Below are 17,670 nucleotides of genomic sequence, written 5' to 3'. Positions count from 1 at the left end.
GTGTTTCTTGATGAACTTCTTGATTATCATCAACTTCTTCATCTTCAGCTATTCCTTCTTCTTGTCTTTCATTTCTTACTTCTTCAGCTTCTTCTTCTAAAATTCCTCCTCTAGCTCCCGCTCCCAATTTTTTCTTACCTCTTCCTCTAGGATCGGGAGTTTTAGAAGTAGAAGGTGTTACCTCCATCTTCTTCCTCTTTGTAGCTGCATTGGTCCTGAAACAAGTATGAAAGTTATAAGACTAATTCGAACAACAAAGAGATTTGGAAAGCCAAAAACTTGTAAGAAAATAAGAAGGCTCGGCTTACCCGAAATAACACATATGAGCCGAATCATGTCTTGAAATTTTTATTAGCTTACACAGAGAGTGGATCGGCTCATACCACAAAACAATTATAAGCCGATCCTATATATTCGGCTCACAACCGATACCGTCGAATAAGACGAGTCTATGGTTATGAACTCAAACATGTATTCGGCCCAACATGATATCATATAAATAAGCCGATCCTATACACTTGTAAAATTTATGAAATTTTAACAATGATATTCGGCGCAACCCTAATACTATCGAATAAGCCGAATCTAGACTTATGAATTGAAACCTTTATTCGGCGCAAAACTAATACAACCATACAAGCCGATCCTAAGCACATGCAAAAATTCTGAAATTCAAACAACAATTATTCGGCACAAAACTAATACTACCATACAAGCCGATCCTACGCACATGCAAAATTTCTGAAATTCACAAAACATATTCGGCACAAAACTAACACCATCGAATAAGCCGATCCTAAATATAAGTCTCTGTGTCACTCAGTTCGGCTCAAAACGGATTTCAGATATACGCCGAGCCGTTCATATGCACTTTCAGGGTTCAGTTTCAAGAACAGCTCGGCGCACATCTAAGATTTGTTTTGCGCCGAACCATACCCTGTAACCGCCACAGAAACATGATTTTGACGAATTAAATCAATCAAACCAATCAAAAACATCAAATACGAGATGGGTTTGTAAAACTAACCTTCTTATTCTCATTTCTGGAGTTGGTTCTTCTTCAATCTCTTCTTCTGGTTGATTTTGTGGTTGATTTTGAGTTTCTTCTTCACTCTCTAAATCTTCTTCTTCTTCAATGGGTTGTTCAATCGCTCGATTAGAACGAGATACTGGCTTACGGCGAACCATTATATAGATGAGTTTAATCATCGACTAAATTTTCACGAATCGACGATTAAATTTCGGCGATGATACGATGAAAAAAAAAGGAGAAGGTGGGTTCGGCTGTGGAGGATGAGGAGGAAGAAGAAGGGGTTGAAACTGATTTTAGGTTTATGATTATAGATTTTTGTATTAAGGTTAGAGATAGATTAGTAATTTATAGGATTTAAGGGCATATAGGTAATTAAACCACCCATAGGGTACCCCTTATAAGGTCACCCAAGGACTAGTCCTTTGTATGCCTTGAAAGTTTTTGGTATGTCCAATATCATGGTTCATTTATGAACTGGTCTAGGTTACGTTATAGTTATAGTTATATGAGAAGAAATGAAAGGTTATGATTAAAAATAATCATTAAATAAGGGATTAGAAATATTTAGTTCACACGATTCGGCTTGGTCGATTTTAAGGGAAAAATTATTGACCGATCCGACATCCTACCGATGTTGAAACTGTCAACCGAGCGTTGGATGAACGGCTTGGTTTGATTCGTTGTCAGTTTCGATCGGGACTGCTGGTTCTTCTTGGTTCTTATCACGATTGCTAAAGACTGTTACTACTCCTAGCGGGGCGGGTACCATGCCTGGTCAACCAATGAAGACTACATATGGGTGACTTAAAAAAGAGGATAACCCTTAACAAATTAAATAATAGGTCATTAATACCCCTACGTTGTTTCTTCTTCGTTTATTACACCTTTCCCCAAATCAGTAAACATTGTGACCTAAAATCAATGAGAAAATAGTCGATTTCCTCTCAAAAACCTACAAGATTCCGTGAAACATAAAAGTGAAAGGGATGGTAACGTTTGACACAAAAGATGATACAACTTCTTTCAGAAGATACGGGTGCTGAAAATTTCAATTTTGATGGGTTTGATTTCTTAGAAGATGGAGAGCTCTACAGTAATACTCTTAATCCTGGGTTGTTAGAGGATGACAAAGATGATTTCCTAATTGATGATCATTTAAACACTCCAGTAAGTTTATAAATTGTTTTTATTGTGGCTTTAAGGGATATATGATTCAAAATAGTGATCTTCTTATCAGAATGATCCTACCAGACTATCAATTGATTTATCCCATTGAATTTAAATAGTCAATGTCGAGTACAAATTTAATACTACTGTTCGATAATTTATCTATGCTCATATGTTCTAGAATCGTGAATTTCACTACCAACTTGTGTGGAGTTACTAACTAAAATTGTTTTGTTCAAGGTGGTTAATGCTGGTGATTTTGTACCCAGTTCTAAAGAATCCCCGGACACCTCACATCTTTACACCTCTGATAAGGTGCGGTTTTTCAGTGGGTCTAATTGTTTTGGTGAATGATCAATAGAGATTTGACAATTTTCTTACATTGAGATGTCGAAAAAAATACAGGTTTTTGCCACCAAATTGGATGCGAAGAAATGGTGCGTGGAGACAGGCAAAAATCACAACTGCGCTATTGTTGTAAAAGGGGGTTCAGTGAGGAAACGGAACGTTTGGACCACTGGAAAAGGTTATAGGTTTGAACTGCAATGTGAGAGAGGTGGTGTTTACAGAATCCACAAGTCCAAAAGAGAAATCTCAGTGATGATAGGCAAAAGAAAGAGAGACACATGGTCTAAAAAAAGGGGATGTCCATTTCTGCTGAGTGTTCTTTGAGGGGGAGATTCGTTATGGCGTGTTTCTGTTCGAAATGGTTGTCATAATCATGAGACCCCAGAATCCTTAGTTAGAGGTATGGGAAGGAACATACGTTTAGGCTTCTTATTGGCATGTATCTCATTTTGCGCTACAGAGTATGAAGCTTGAAAAACAATACAAATCAATGATTGGTAGTGACAAAAATGGTTGTATTTGTACTATCAAGTCGACTATGGGACTGCTATGTTCACATGAGATGCAGATGTATCGTGATAGGAATGAAGCGATCCCCCTTTCTATTATTAATCCCTTCTGGAGGCAATTGTCATTTAGCTCCGTGTATGGAGTACAGGAAGAGAAGTTGTTCCGTGGATTGAGTGTGTTAATAGATATGGAAAAAAGGTGGAATGAAGCCACACCAGAGCAAAGGCAAGCTATTCAATTCGACATGAATGTAATTGCTCACCCTAATTTAACTCCTTCATTGAAGCCTGATTATAAGAAGGGTAAGACTAAGCAAAACGACACTAGAAGACTCCCATCCAGGCATGAAAATATGGATAAACAGTACGAGGAAGAATATAAAGAAAGTGACATTGCTAGTAAAGTTTCTTCTAGAGTTGTACGAAGTCAGCCAACAACATCAGCAATTTGTTTGTCGAATCCAATACTGTTGCCCAAAAGTGCAACACAAATTTGTGCCGAAGTTGAACAGAGTCAGCCAACAACAACAACAACAATGGTAAATGTGTTGTCAGATTATCAATTTTCAGACAAGAAATACTTCAAATATTTGCCGATTCATATAATTCCTTTTGTTACTTCGACCAAAGAAGTTGGCAGGGTGGGAAATTGTGTATTTGAGGTCGTAGAGAAACAACTTAATTTGGGGAATCAGTCTATCAGGCTGAAGTTGTCAGGTCCCCAATTTGTTCGAGAGAAAATTCTCAGTAACATGGATAAACAACAAGCATTGTATAGAACCATGTGGGGAGACAAAGGCTATGATGATATGGTGAAACGCATTACAATTCCTCGAAATATGACAAATGTTTCTATCGATAAATGGATGTGTATGCCGGAATGTGGATTTATTATTGCCGAGACATTTTCTACTGTGGTGCATTATATTGGGAAAGACATGAGCTACACTTTTGCCCCAACTACTGTTAGAATGACCACTAAAATAAAGAATAAAAAGGTGGTCATGGGTTTTGTCGAGGGAAATCACTTTATCGGGTTAAAATTGAGTGGAAATTGTCCACTGCCTCCAGAACCTGACATGGAGTACTGGAAGGATGTGAAGAACCCTTTGCTGAGGAGCGGCTAGATCAATATGAGCTGAGGATTTCTCAGTGGAGTTATCTCGATTGCCTCCAAAGACGAGTCCCGGGTAGCGGCTCAATCAATCTTGATGATGATTAAGATGTTTGGAGATGGAAAACAGGTTTTTTGTTATTTTGTAACTTGCATCGGTAATATGTATTCACCTGCAATACAGTGATCCACTGATGTAAGTGTAAAGCATATGCATTTTGGTGGTGGCACATAATCACATTTTTGTAAAAGGAACATGTCCATGTGATTACTTTTACATGTAATATATGTATATATATAAACTAATTAAGCTACGACTTTATGGTTGGATTCTTGAATGTTTATCTCCATCTTGCTGGTTTAATAGCCATATTTTTTTACCCATACAAGTTGAGGTTATACTCACCGGTCTGACTAAAATAGTCCTGCTGATATATGCATCAGTTGGACTTATTTAGTATTGCTGATACCTGCATCAATCGGATTAAGTTAGTCCTACTGATATATGCATCAGTTGGACTAAGTTAGTATTGCTGATACCTGTATCAGTCAAACTAAATTAGTGTTACTGACCTCTGCAGGGCGAACTAAAATAGTCTCATTGATATCTGCATTTGGACTAAAATAGACATTTGTGTGTTGGACTAAAAGTACGAGAAGAGCAGCCTGTGGTAGAAGATACGCAAAAGAATTATGGAATTAGAGGAAACATTGTCACTCAAAATGTTGGTCCGATCATAATCATCAAGATCTGTAGCTTTATTTTCTTCTTAAGCTTCTCTCCCACCGCTTTTTCATAGCTTGAGAGGAAATCAACTATTTTTTCATTGATTTTAGGTTACAATGTTTAGTGATTTGGGAAAAGGTGTAATAAACGAAGAAGAAACAACGTAGGGGTATTAATGACCTATTATTTAATTTGTTAAGGTTTATCCTCTTTTTTAAGTCATCCACATGTAGTCTTCATTGGTTGACCAGGTCTGATACCCGCCCCGTTAGGAGTAGTAACAGCCTTTAGCAATCCCGCCCCGCTAGGAGTAGTAACAGCCTTTAGCAATCGTGGTTCTTATGTGGCCATTTTGCATCCGAAAGAAAATTGATGGGGCATTTAAGGGTACGACACCGTGGAGGGCGGAAAAACTAAAAAAAAAATGAGGCGGAAACAATAAATTAACGCGACAGCTGAATTTATCAATTCAAGTTTCGATCGTACGGTGTACCAACGGTCGCCGATGGGTCTCTACAGCTCAGAAACTAGGATTACTACTCTTTCAATATTTGATTTTCATAATTTATGTACAGACCTTTATCCAAGCCTGAATAAAATTCTAGATAGGGATCAAAGTACAAGGGCCAAATAAAGTTTAAAATTATTTCCATCTCTCCAAATATCCAAAAATCCAAACAAAGGCCTTCTTGCTTCTAAAACACATGGTTCGCCCTGGCGTATCAAGCTGGTACCGCTAAATATTACAATTACAAAAGTATCTCCTCCTCATGCAGATGCATATGCAAACTCTAACGTAATTTATCCTCAGTGTCGCACGTTCCCTATAAAATAAGTTATTTATTATAACGGAAATTCCAGTAAATGACAGAAAATAAACGAAGAAAATTTACAATTGAGATTCCAAAAGTGGTAATTATACTTACATAAGACTCAAACAAATATGAAAGCAGATGAGGGCCGATGATTTTGATGTACTTCCCAATAATTTCCTGTGTGATAGGTTTTCCAGCATCTTTGCGATCTTCTGGTGTGATCACTTGTCGTGCCTGCAATATAAGTAAAAATGAATAACAGTTATGTAACTATACACATTGCTCAGAAAATAGTAAAATATTCCATATCACACATATACACAAAAACATGTAACTTCCAGATATTATCTAATTGACTTGATCCAGTAGTACAACTCATTGGTCTGCCTAGATGAAGTTAACTCATTAATGATATTTTTAATGTTGAACGGACTTAAAACTCGAGCTGCTGATCTAATACTGGTCAACTAGTGTTACACCATCACTTCTATTCAACATAACCAACATCAATCTATTGCCCGTAATGTATAAATATATCTAGCTAGTTTACATTTGACACTCTCTGGAATACCTCCTGATAACTAGATAGAGATGAGGCTAAATGTATACAAACATAAATGGTAAATATGATCAACAATTGATCATATATTGCTTAACAATAATTACCCAATCTCTAGAAATTTCCACTCTAAAGTTACCCGAACGAAAGGAAAGTATAAAATCTCTTATCAACTAATTTGAAATGAATTAAAACTAAGATTTACTTGGGAACTTTACCTTGAGCCTACAGACAGGTGATTAGCTCAACTAGCAAGTATACCATCTCCATCACTATCTTTCCCATACTAATACTATTTCATCCACTTGTTTCACTGGTCCTTTGAAGTTTTTATGTCATAATCTAACACAACTCACTTCAATCATGCAAGACGACCATTTTATGTAGAAATTTTCTGGATTTTTTCGCCTAACAAATTTTATCCGTCGTGGTAATCATTTATAGCTTAACTAACAAATCATTTTACTGATAAATTAGTAATATCTAATCAACCATGATTTGATTGTGCACATGCTTCTTAATGATCACATATATATGCATAAATACATTTCCCTCTATCTATCTACTAACCTTAACCGTACCTCTGCATACAACCAAAGACAATGAAACTATGCAAGCAAAAATGGCCCGAAACAATATATATTTCTACTTCCCAAATCAAACAAGTATATACATGGATGGTCTTGCTTATAAATCCCACTAATTAACAGCTTCATCCTAAATTTAAGATCAAATATTTATCTCTAATTCCCAAATCAAACAAGTATATATATGGATGGTCTTGCTAATAAATCTAACTAATTAACAACTTCATCCTAAATTTAAGATCTAGGGTATATTGGGTCCCATAATAAAATCTCAAACATGTTAACAGCCAGATAAATAATGGTAAAACTAGAACCACATGTAAAACATAAATCAAGTCATAATTAATTATCCCAATAATTAAATTTTAACCTTAATTACTGTAAGCACTCGATATCAGATTCAACTTAATCATCAAATTAATTTTATCTCTATTTTTGTATTGTCTACACTTTCAAACCACCACCATCTCAATTGCAACAACACCTTTTTTAACGGATACTATTTTTCTTTATCATTACCGTATCTTTATCCCTCTAGAATTATGTCTACTGCTCTTCCATCTCTAATATACTCTCCTAAGTTTCTACATTAATTCTCTCAACAACAGACATTCACATTTTCATTTCCATTCTACCCTAGTAAGAAACATTACATGAACGATAAGAAATCTTAAAAAGCATGACATAATTTCAAAGAGATCTTAGTACTTTACTTACCGGTGGGATTGAGCCAGTTACATGAGCACTAGTGTCTCGAAATATCTTCACAAGATCTGGAACCAAGCCTCCCTGATACTTTTCGCCATGTACGTTCAGTTGAGCTTGCATAACGCCTGGACTACTGCGCTGCTTAAATAATCTCTTCCATCCTTCAGACGCTGGATACTGTCTGCTTTTCTTACTGGATCCGTCCAAAACACAATATACATCTAACGATCGAAAAATAGAACAATGTTTGTTTCTAAATTCATCTCTCACTCTATCGTTAAAGACACAATGCTGTGCCAAACTGAGAAAAAGAGGATGTTCCAAGAGCCTATATTCCTGCCGGGTGTTATTCTTTTTTCCATGCAGAGTACGACCATGACTAGCAAAAGAATAATAAAACAAGTTAATTGAGAAAATAATAAAAGCAACATATGAAATTGAAAAGTAATATATGCATAACGTTACTCTAAGTTGGGCCATACAAGACTACACAACTACATTCATATAATGTTGATATTGCATGACATCTAAATCAAAAACCAAACCCAGACATGACTGATTCAAATCTAAAAGACGGAAAAGACTACTTACCCTTCTAAACATTTGACAAAAGACTTAATAATTGGATTATCTTCGACAAGCTTTGGGTTCCCTTTAGTAAACTTAGACTTGATCATCTCCGCAACAGACTTTAAGTAAGTATTGGGATGCCCTTTCCCTGCCATAAACAAGGAACAAACATCTGTGAGGTTTTATACGTCACATTCAATTTGGTGTAACTGAGAATAATCCATATAGCTAATATCCTTGGCTACATATACGAATATAATGATATAAAATACCAAAATACAAAAAACATCAAGTGAATTCAACATTAAATTTTGTGTAACTGAAAATAATCCATATAGTTAAAATTCTTGGCTACAATATGAATATAGTGATGCAAAAAAACAAAAGACTAAAAACATCAGAAGAATTTAAGGTTTTCCGAACCAATTGACTAAAACAGTCATGAGAATCACTCACATGCTGAAACTTTTTATAGTGACTCAACTCAGAGAACTATCGGGAAAAACGTCGAAGTAGCTCTCCACAACTTTTACTTAAGGCTTTTAGTTTGTGGTGTTCACTACTCACTGATGGCTCTAAAAGATCTACGCCAATAAGGAAAGATGCTAAAACCACAACATCCTTGTAATCTAGCATGCAATCTTTAAGTCCCACTACAACCTTATCATACAAAAACAAACTTACTGATGGAAATCTTAATGTGAAAGTAAAAAAAAAATTTGCAAATTAAACAACAAAAATGAAATACGTACTACGCCCTGTAACTAAACAATCAATTATTTGAGGCTTTTCAAAACTTAAATCATCTTTTAAGAAAACGATATCATTCACAGTTATCTGTCCAACTTCCAAACCTTGGTCCATTAACCATATTCCTGCTCGAAGTACCCCCCTTAATATGATTAGAAGCCAGCTATTCATATCTTTAAACTTAGTTAGACGACGACTTCCTTCATTTGAAACTGTAAATGGTATCCAAAGATCATCTTCACTCTTTTCTTCCAGCAATTCAGCAAAGGTCTTCACCCATCCATCATGTGGACATTTATGTTTACCATCTTCACAAGGACCATCACTTGGGAGAATATTGGGATGAGGTGTAGGAGAATGCCTCCCACCCTTGACATTTGCTGTTTACACCATTTTTTTTAGATACAACTTCACCAAAAGATAAATCAAAATGATCAGCTCTATTATCAGATTGAAACTTCATCTTTAATGTCTTAACTTCCCCCTCTGAAGAACCTTTCCAAAATGCTTCGACTTCGTCGCTCATCTTTTCAAGAAGTTGTTGCTGCTAACCAAGAACAAATCTACAAATAACAAATGCACAATCAGGCCAAACTTAAGAGTTGCTACAAATATACAAAGAAAAAGAAAAAAATAAAATTGGGAAGCTCCAATTAGGGCTTTGTAAGGAAATAGTAGAGAATGATTATTCTGGTTTTTGAGAGTGTGAAAAACAATAAAATAGCTTAAGAATCACAAATGAAACTTGAATCTACTGAAAGAAATAACATCAAGTAAAAAGACTGAAAAATATTTTAAGAAGGGATTAAACCCTAATTTCGAAATAGTGAACTACCTAAACAGCAGAAACAAAACCTAGATTTGAGTAAGTAAACATCTCACAGAGAGATTTATGAGAGATAAACAAAAAGAGAGGAAAAAAGGGGCTTAAAATACTTACGAGGTGGTGATGCTCGAGCAGGGTGGAGCGGAGCTGTAAGATAGAACGGGTGAAGGAGCCGGAAAGAAAATCGGAAGCCCCCTTTTCTTAAAGCTTTGTTTTGTATGTCAAGGGTATCCAGCTCTGTTTGTAGCAACGGGTATCTATTCAACGAACCCTTGAAACCCTTGACGTTGTTTGTAGTAGAGGGTATCGATCGAACCTTCAAACCCTTGACCTCAAAATACTTGTATGTATAGGTATCGAGCCCCAGGAACCCTTGACCTCAAAATTTGTTTCAAACGGGGTCTAACCTAATTCTAAGAGCAATTCCTATGGTAATGGCGAAACGAAAATGTTTGTTGAGCAACGTGGATGGCCGATCCGAATTTTCCACTATGGTAAATTACAGGGCGTGTGACAAACAGGCGCGCGTACGAAGTAAAACTGCTGGTGTAAGAACAAAAAACGCTGGTGTAGGAAGAGCAAATTCTGGCGCAGGAAGAACAAACACGGCGCATGAAGATAAAGTGCTGGCGCTTTTATCACACCCGCCAACGGGTAGTTTTTTAAAATTTGAAATTCACTTTATTCCTCTATAAATTACCACTATCTTCAAACAATTCACTTACACCAAATTCACTTCTCTTGAATTTTCTCTTCTAAAATGGCTGAAAAGGCGATCACACTTTTTTGCGATGCAAAACTTGAAGTTGTTGTTTCTAAGATATGTAAGAATTTTAAAAATATTGAAAATTGTAAGAGGGAAATGCAAGTTTTAGAAGTTGCTCCAAGAAAATGTTCCGCTAAAAGGCAAAGAAAGTTCCAGTTCTGAAAGTTAACAACAAAAAATTCAAAAACAAATGCGAAACTGTGAAAGAGCGCGTTGAATGGAAGATACGTCAAATGAAGATAAACAGGAGGCCAAAACTTGTACTCGATTTTTATTGAAGTTGTTTTTAGTACGTTTTATTATTGCCTACACTAATATCTTGTAAAAGAATTGGCATCAATGAATGAAAATAGATTTCCACTTAAAATTAAGCGAAATTTATTATAATTTAAGCTTTCAAATTACATCAAACTACATTTTAATAAACCACAACAGTAACATCAAACTACATTTTAATAAACCACAACAAAAACATCAAACTACCTCAAATCCAGCGACATTCTCTTTGTAGAGTTCATAACATTCAAAATGCTAAAACTCTCTTCCGCTTTCTTCAATAAACTTGGTCTGACCGATGGATTTCTATAAAACAAACAACAAGTTCAGACATTTATGATGCAGTTGAGTACATAAGGACAAATGTAATAAGATATTCACCAGTTCTTCGTTGGAAAGTCCAGAATTGCTACGGTGAACCATCCACAAAACTTTTGTATAATATTTCACTTCCTTAGTGATGAATGCAATTCTTAGTTCTAGGCTCTTACTGTTTCTTATGGTTTAGTTCTGGGATGCTACAAAATGTCCCAATATTCTTTCCCATAAATGGTCATGGTTCATTGGTCTCATCATACGATGTAACCAACATCGAACAAGAATAACATCTTCTTCAATTGTAAAGACCGGGAGCGGCATTCGAGTGCAGTAACGATGTGCTTGAGATGTACCATCTTTTAGAATTCTGAAACACCCTTCGTAAAGAAAGGTTTACCGTGAGAATCCTCTCAATTTTCAATAGGTCTTTGGATCACTTCATCTTCAGTTACACCGACGAACTTTTCTCGATCAATTTCCATTACCAGAGCAACAAATGGTTGTAGTACATTACTAGTATATTGAAAATGAGCACGCAATCGACGAGCATCTCGGTTTCCTGGGTTTCCCATCAGTGAGACGAACATTGAAAAAATGTTATCCCAAAAATAAAGGACACTAGTGTCTTGATAAAGGACACCAGTGATTACCCTACGGAAAAAATATGCTTTGCATATAGTTATATCCTCTTTTTACGTAAACTTGGGACCACGATTTCTAACAGAAATTTCTGCAGAGTGGGAGAGATAAAGAGCTTTAGCAAAAAAGAAGAAGAAAAAGAAGAAAAAGATGTGAATTTGGAGATGAGAGGAAAGAAATTTATAGGTTGAGAAACAAAATCGGGACATTGGAGATTTAGTCGTTGGCGTTTGTAGTAACCGTGCGCGAATTTCCTTTAACCGCCTGTTTGAATTACCAAGGTGGCGTTTGTAGTAAAAGCGCACGACTTTACTAAAATCGCCCGTTCGATTTACCAACGCCTATTTTCTTGTTATAAATACGATAAACTAGGGGTGTCTCTCAACCAAACCAACAGATTTCTTTCTCAAAATCCACCATGTTTTCTAAATACCACAGTCTTATGCAGTGTCCTTGGATGTATTCAAAGTGTCCGTGAGAAGGTTTTTCACGCATCAGAATGGTGATTGAATCACAACCGGAAAAGCTCGGGCATTTGCAATGTCAAGATCCCAATTTTCCATAGGAACCACATATGTTATATGATGCTATGAAGATTAAAAAAAAAAAAAAAAGATTGCAACACTCTGCAAAAGCTTTAAACTTAAAGCCGAATTGAAGAAGGAGTTATTACACCGCAAGCATTGTGGATATGGAGATCACGAATATAAACATTGTCCATAGAGAATCAGTGGATGCTCAAATCCCGGGTGCAATACTTTTATGCATTTGCGGAATTCTTCTGAAGAAGACACATATGGAAGGAATTTCTGGGAATGTCCCAGGTGTTTTTTGGTAGAGTGGGCTGATTGAAATTGTAGGACAAATTGATTCACTATGATATTACGATTATATTCACATTTGCACATCAGTAATTTAAATTTTTCCTGGATTAAACATTGCATCATCAATATTAATATCATAAATAAAAACGTACTACATTGAACAACCACATCATACATGAAAATAAAAGAAAATACATTAGATTAAAACAACTACTACATAGGCGTCCTAATTCTCGGCAGGTGGTGGAATTCCTAGAGTAGGGGATTGTATCTGTTGAGCACCCTAAAAATGTTGGAACAAGCATGAAAGTCGAAATAACGACCGTCGTGAGTTGCTGGCCACATCGCTAGAGTTCTGGGTTCCACTTCATGTTTGGCTTCACCGTTGAGCTTATTTTTGTGATTCTTTATTAGTAAATCCATGAACTCCAATACATTGATACTAATTGTACTAAACTGATGCGACAATCCGTGAGTATTACGCCTATAAATGTTACCCGTTTTAGCGGCGAACATTCTGTAAACTTTCTCCCAGAAAGGCAACATCGGTTTGGCTACATTACTTAAGACACCTTCTTGTGTGTGAAAAACATAGGCTCTACAAATAGCTAAATCCTCTTGTTGAGTGAATCTAACACCACGAACTCTGGGAGGCATTTTTTGAGATGATTTGAGAGTGAATAATGTGTAGCATGTGTAGAATGTGTGAATTTAGAGTTGAGATGAGGAGTATTTATAGAATTCAAGAATTATAGCCGTTGGATCACAAGATTTTTCAGCCGTTCAGATTGAGCCGTTGGCGCCTTTGGTTCAGAACCTGGCGTTTCTAATAGGCACGCTGGCGTTTCAAGTGACGACACGCATTGTTGCTACAAAATCTGGCGTGTGTCACAAAGACGCCAGCGTTTGTGTCAAGCCCGCCCGTTTTTAGCACAGGCGTGCGCTGGGTGTTTCCTCTCGATGTTGAAATCAACAATTATGTTGACTTGAACATCCATTTTTTATTTTTGTTCATCCCATAGTGGGAGCAAAATGAACATACTCTGAGTTTGTTCACTCCATAGGAACTGCTCTAACCTTAAGACAGATCCTATAACAATCACCAAATAATTTTTTTGGCAAGGCGAGTGAATGAACAAAAAAATTTACCGTGAAGAACTAGATTAAAATGAACAAATATGATTTTTTATTTTCTAGAGTCCCACTACTATTTTTTTTAACATAAAATATTTTATAAGATAGAGTTAAAGTTTAGATTATTGGATTTAGGCGAGATATGTCAGGTTCACGAGTTGATATACTATGTACTAAATGAGTTTTGATGGACTTGCGACATTGAACTTATCCTTGGAAACAACTTACATGGAGTATTTGATGAATCTTCGATTGTTCCGGAAAACGTAGAAGAAAATGAATTATCTTTCGAGAGAAAAGTCGGTGGCGATGTAACTAGCGAAAAATTCTTCATCTATCTGATTCATTTCCAATACCAAATCAGCCTTTTTTAATCCAAAATTTCAACGTTTGTGTTTCAATTATCATTGTTTCGTTTCATCCGTTTCACTTATAACTGTTTCGTTTCAACAAGTGTGTTAAATTAATCTTGGTGTTGCGGCAAAGAGGTGAAATTTGAGCAAAACCCTAGCTCCCAAATTCAATATATCCGTGCAGGACATCAATTTCTTCTATTCCTAATTCGAATATTTTGTTCTCGGTTCCATTATTCATAAAGATAAGTTTTTGATTCCATCTCTTCATACTCTTAATTTATTTTATTTTGCTTCTTCTATGTTTGTATACACTGCTTCCTTAATTTGCATCTCTACTCTAGTAGTAGCAAAATCATCTTCCAAATAAACTTTAGAATTTAAATAAATAAATCTAAAAACATTGCAAGATGAAAATCGTTGGAAATATCTATGTATACTTACAATAAAGGCTATTCCAAACCCTAGTTATTCTTATTAAAACACAAGAATAAATTCTCATATGAAGTTTCCTAGCCAAAAAGAATAATCAAATTTCCTTGACAACTTCATACTTTGAAATGGTCCATCACAAAAGGTATCCTTGATGTCCTTGATTCTTTTGACAGTTTCTTCTGATTCTGGATCAAGATCTTTTGATTTTCAAGGATTTTGGTCTGACCATCAAGAAGCTGATTTAATTGCAGTTGAAGACTTGCAAACTCGACCTTAGAGTCATTTTGAAAAAAAAATAATTAAGTCCTTAACAGATTCTCCAATCCAGGAGTTGTACTCTTTCCTTTCAATCATCTTTTTCAAGACAAGGTCTTGAATGAAATCACATCCCTTGATGTCTTCTTCCATCTTAAGATTCACCACTTCTTGAGGGCTTGAGAAGTTTTCCATTTTTTTATTAGGGAAGGCAAAACAATATAGTATATATATATATGTTTATAAACAGAGTAAGGACCCCCTTGTTTAACGAAACCCTAAGAACTTCCAAGAAATACATGGACGTTCGTAGACCGAAAATAGATGGATCAGACAACTCCAAAACATGGAAAATACAATATGTTTTCATAACACCACTTCAATGCTCAATAATTAAGAATTCAATCAAAGCATAAGAGAACGATACATATGTCAATCTGATTCAAGAGATGCCTCAATTCAAAAAAAGTAGAAAATATCTAAACCAAACAGAAATAAATGGTGACTTACTGTAGACTTGAGCATCTCAAAAGTCATCCTTGTAGCTCTCAAGTTAGGTACAAGGATGAGATTACCTAGAGCTAGATAATCGAGTGAGATGTAATCCGACCGTGATTATTGAGAGATGAGTTGTAAATACAATCTGAATGTTTGACACCTTCCTTCGATTTATTCTCATCCCCGAGGAATAAGACAAAACCTGTTTTACATATTCATCAGAAGGATTTTCTGAAAACAAAATCTATGACCTCTAGAGATGGGTTCCAGAAGATCTGAATTTAGAGAAATCCATTTCCTAGACTTAGATCTACCAGACATATTTTTATTAGCACTGGGAATGTGTACATTTGTAGCGTCGGCATTAGCACCATTAAGAGGGATACAATTCATGTAGAGGTTTTTAGAAAAGTGACTGAAACCATGTGCATGAGACTTCTGGTTTGTTCTAGGAATGATATATGGTGTCAGACAATTCACCCTGTTGACAACAGAAGGATTTTGAAAGACATAAATTTGTTTCTTCCTAGCAAAGAAGTGTGAATCATAATGATTCCCTTTCCCACAGTATGAATAATATCGTGGATTAGAAATGTAATTCCCTTTACTCATGACCTTTTCTGATACATGCAAGTTTTGCAGGTGTCTCTTAGCATGTAATTAATTGGAGGGGGTTTTCACCATGCTTGGTAATACTTTTTGGGTATTAGACAAAAGCAATGATAATGACTTACTCATCAAAACAGAGTTTTCCTTCTTCAACATGATAGTCGTTCACCTCTGATGCATGAGTCTTGATTAAACGTTCTTCTTTAATTGGGTCTTCTTTAACAGTATCTTTAAGCAAACTAATTTTTTTCACGCTGTAAAGTAGTTTTTTGAACGAGTTTTTCGATATTGTCAGAGAAGAACTCAATGATGTTGTAGAGTTCACGTTCTCTTTCAAGAGATTTCTCAAGTTCATCAATGAGCTGATCATGTTTTTCTTCAAGAGTCTTTATCCTTGAACCTTGAATATTAATGATCTCAGCAGGTTTTTTTAAGGTTATGGTGTGTTCCATTTTAGACTCATACATAATATAAAATGTCATATTTCTACCTCGGGATTCAGAAGAATCGACCAAGGAGTTATTCTTTGAGGTAAATCCAAGACATTTGGTACAATCAAAACCTTTGGAAGACATTGCTATCTTCGTTTTTGTGAGATGCACTTTAATCCACAGAAATCATATTTCTACAAGCACAGACTTGTAAGGTCTTTAAACGTGTTTGCCTGCTATGATACCAATTGAAAAAGCGGGGGTCTAACAACCTCACCCAATATTTCGCTTAGCAATCTGTATGGACAAACTCCAATATACTTTGAAGAGAATCAACTAGACAGTCAGGCTTAATCTTATGAAAAGTATATCAAAGAGTTTATATCTCAATTTCTCTATTCAATCTGCAGTCAAACAAATATGAATTTGTGAGCCTGATTGAATATTGAGAAACAACTTGAACGATACCAAAGACCAATGTTCAAGTGTCAATCAATTCACTTAACAACCCAAAGGTCGGATACAAGAACTGATTGATCTCAATGCACAACCTGTGATATTTCTATTATATAAACAAATATAATGCAGAAAAGAAATAACACATACACCAGAAATTTTGTTAACGATCTAGGAAACCGTAAATGCAGAAAAACCCCTGGACCTAGTACAGATTTGGGCACCACATTGTATTAAGCCGCTATAGACACTAGCTTACTTCAATCTAACTTCGGACTGGAATATAGTCGAGACCTAATCAATCTCACATTGATCAAGGTACAAATGTGTTTCTTACGTTTCTTGAACCACGACGGATTCTGCGCACTTGATTCCCTTATCTGATCTCATTCACAACTAAGAGTTGCTACGACCCAAAGTCGAAGACTTGATAAACCAATATGTATCACACAAAAAAGTCTATTGAGTAGATAAATCTGTCTCCCACAGATAAATCAACAAATTTTGTTTTGTCTTTTAATAAATCAAGGTGAACAGGAACCAATTGATAAACCGGTCTTATATTCCCGAAGAACAGCTTAATAATATCAAACACTTCACAATAAACCCAATCGATTAACGAAACAAGATATTGTGGAATCACAAACGATGAGATGAAGTTGTTTGTGATGACTTTTCAATCATGCCTATCGGAGATAAATATCGAGCAAATCTTAAAGAAGATAGTACTCAATTACAATAAAAAACATCAAGATCAGAACATGCAACTACAGAGAAAATAGTTGGGTATGTCCACACAATCCCAATAGTTTTTAAGTCGTTAACCTACATGGTTTCGTGAAAAACTAAGGTTAAAGAGAATCGACTCTAGTCGCAACTAGTATCACACGGAAGGTGTGGGGATTAGGTTTCCCAGAAGCTAGAGTTCTCATTTATATAAACTTCAAATCAGGGTTTGAAATC

At 35.7% G+C, this 17,670-nt stretch overlaps 2 protein-coding genes across 4 annotated transcripts; one reads left to right on the top strand and one right to left on the bottom strand.

The window, feature by feature from the left end:
• Positions 1 to 1,858: 1,858 nt before the first annotated feature.
• On the top strand, positions 1,859 to 4,477 carry LOC113301912. Of its 2 annotated transcripts, none has more exons than XM_026550748.1 (3): positions 1,859 to 2,200; positions 2,441 to 2,515; positions 2,606 to 4,477. In XM_026550748.1, exons 1-3 carry the CDS (start codon positions 2,042 to 2,044, stop codon positions 2,870 to 2,872), a joined length of 501 nt encoding a protein of 166 aa, XP_026406533.1. In that variant the 5' UTR covers positions 1,859 to 2,041; the 3' UTR covers positions 2,873 to 4,477. The 2 variants fall into 2 exon arrangements, with proteins under 2 accessions (XP_026406533.1, XP_026406532.1); XM_026550747.1 differs by having other exon boundaries at positions 1,867 to 2,200.
• An 853-nt stretch (positions 4,478 to 5,330) lies between these two features.
• On the bottom strand, positions 5,331 to 9,993 carry LOC113302846. Of its 2 annotated transcripts, none has more exons than XM_026551800.1 (6): positions 9,828 to 9,993; positions 8,890 to 9,450; positions 8,159 to 8,285; positions 7,577 to 7,946; positions 5,825 to 5,947; positions 5,331 to 5,722 (listed from the first exon to the last, which is right to left on the bottom strand). In XM_026551800.1, the coding sequence occupies exons 2-6, from the start codon at positions 9,056 to 9,058 to the stop codon at positions 5,690 to 5,692; spliced, it is 822 nt and encodes a 273-aa protein (XP_026407585.1). In that variant the 5' UTR covers positions 9,059 to 9,450; positions 9,828 to 9,993; the 3' UTR covers positions 5,331 to 5,689. The 2 variants fall into 2 exon arrangements, with proteins under 2 accessions (XP_026407585.1, XP_026407586.1); XM_026551801.1 differs by having other exon boundaries at positions 8,992 to 9,450; positions 9,828 to 9,986.
• Between the last annotated feature and the right edge of the window lie 7,677 nt (positions 9,994 to 17,670).

The sequence above is a fragment of the Papaver somniferum genome, chromosome 8 (genome assembly GCF_003573695.1).
Source record: "Papaver somniferum cultivar HN1 chromosome 8, ASM357369v1, whole genome shotgun sequence".
Lineage (NCBI taxonomy): Eukaryota > Viridiplantae > Streptophyta > Magnoliopsida > Ranunculales > Papaveraceae > Papaver > Papaver somniferum.
The sequence above is the reverse complement of the archived record's forward strand: the minus strand, read 5'-3'. Positions and strand labels throughout refer to the sequence as shown.

What these genes read in the sequence shown, in the direction of transcription:
- LOC113302846 (XM_026551800.1), bottom strand. Translation starts at nt 9,058, where the DNA reads ATGAATAGCTGGCTTCTAATCATATTAAGGGGGGTACTTCGAGCAGGA. An exon ending in TTGTTTAGTTACAGGGCGTA is followed by an intron (nt 8,286 to 8,889) that starts GTACGTATTTCA and finishes TGTTTATGGCAG; the next exon opens with GGAAAGGGCATCCCAATACT. An exon ending in TTTGTCAAATGTTTAGAAGG is followed by an intron (nt 7,947 to 8,158) that starts GTAAGTAGTCTT and finishes TTCTTTTGCTAG; the next exon opens with TCATGGTCGTACTCTGCATG.
- LOC113301912 (XM_026550747.1), top strand. Translation starts at nt 3,012, where the DNA reads ATGAAGCTTGAAAAACAATACAAATCAATGATTGGTAGTGACAAAAAT.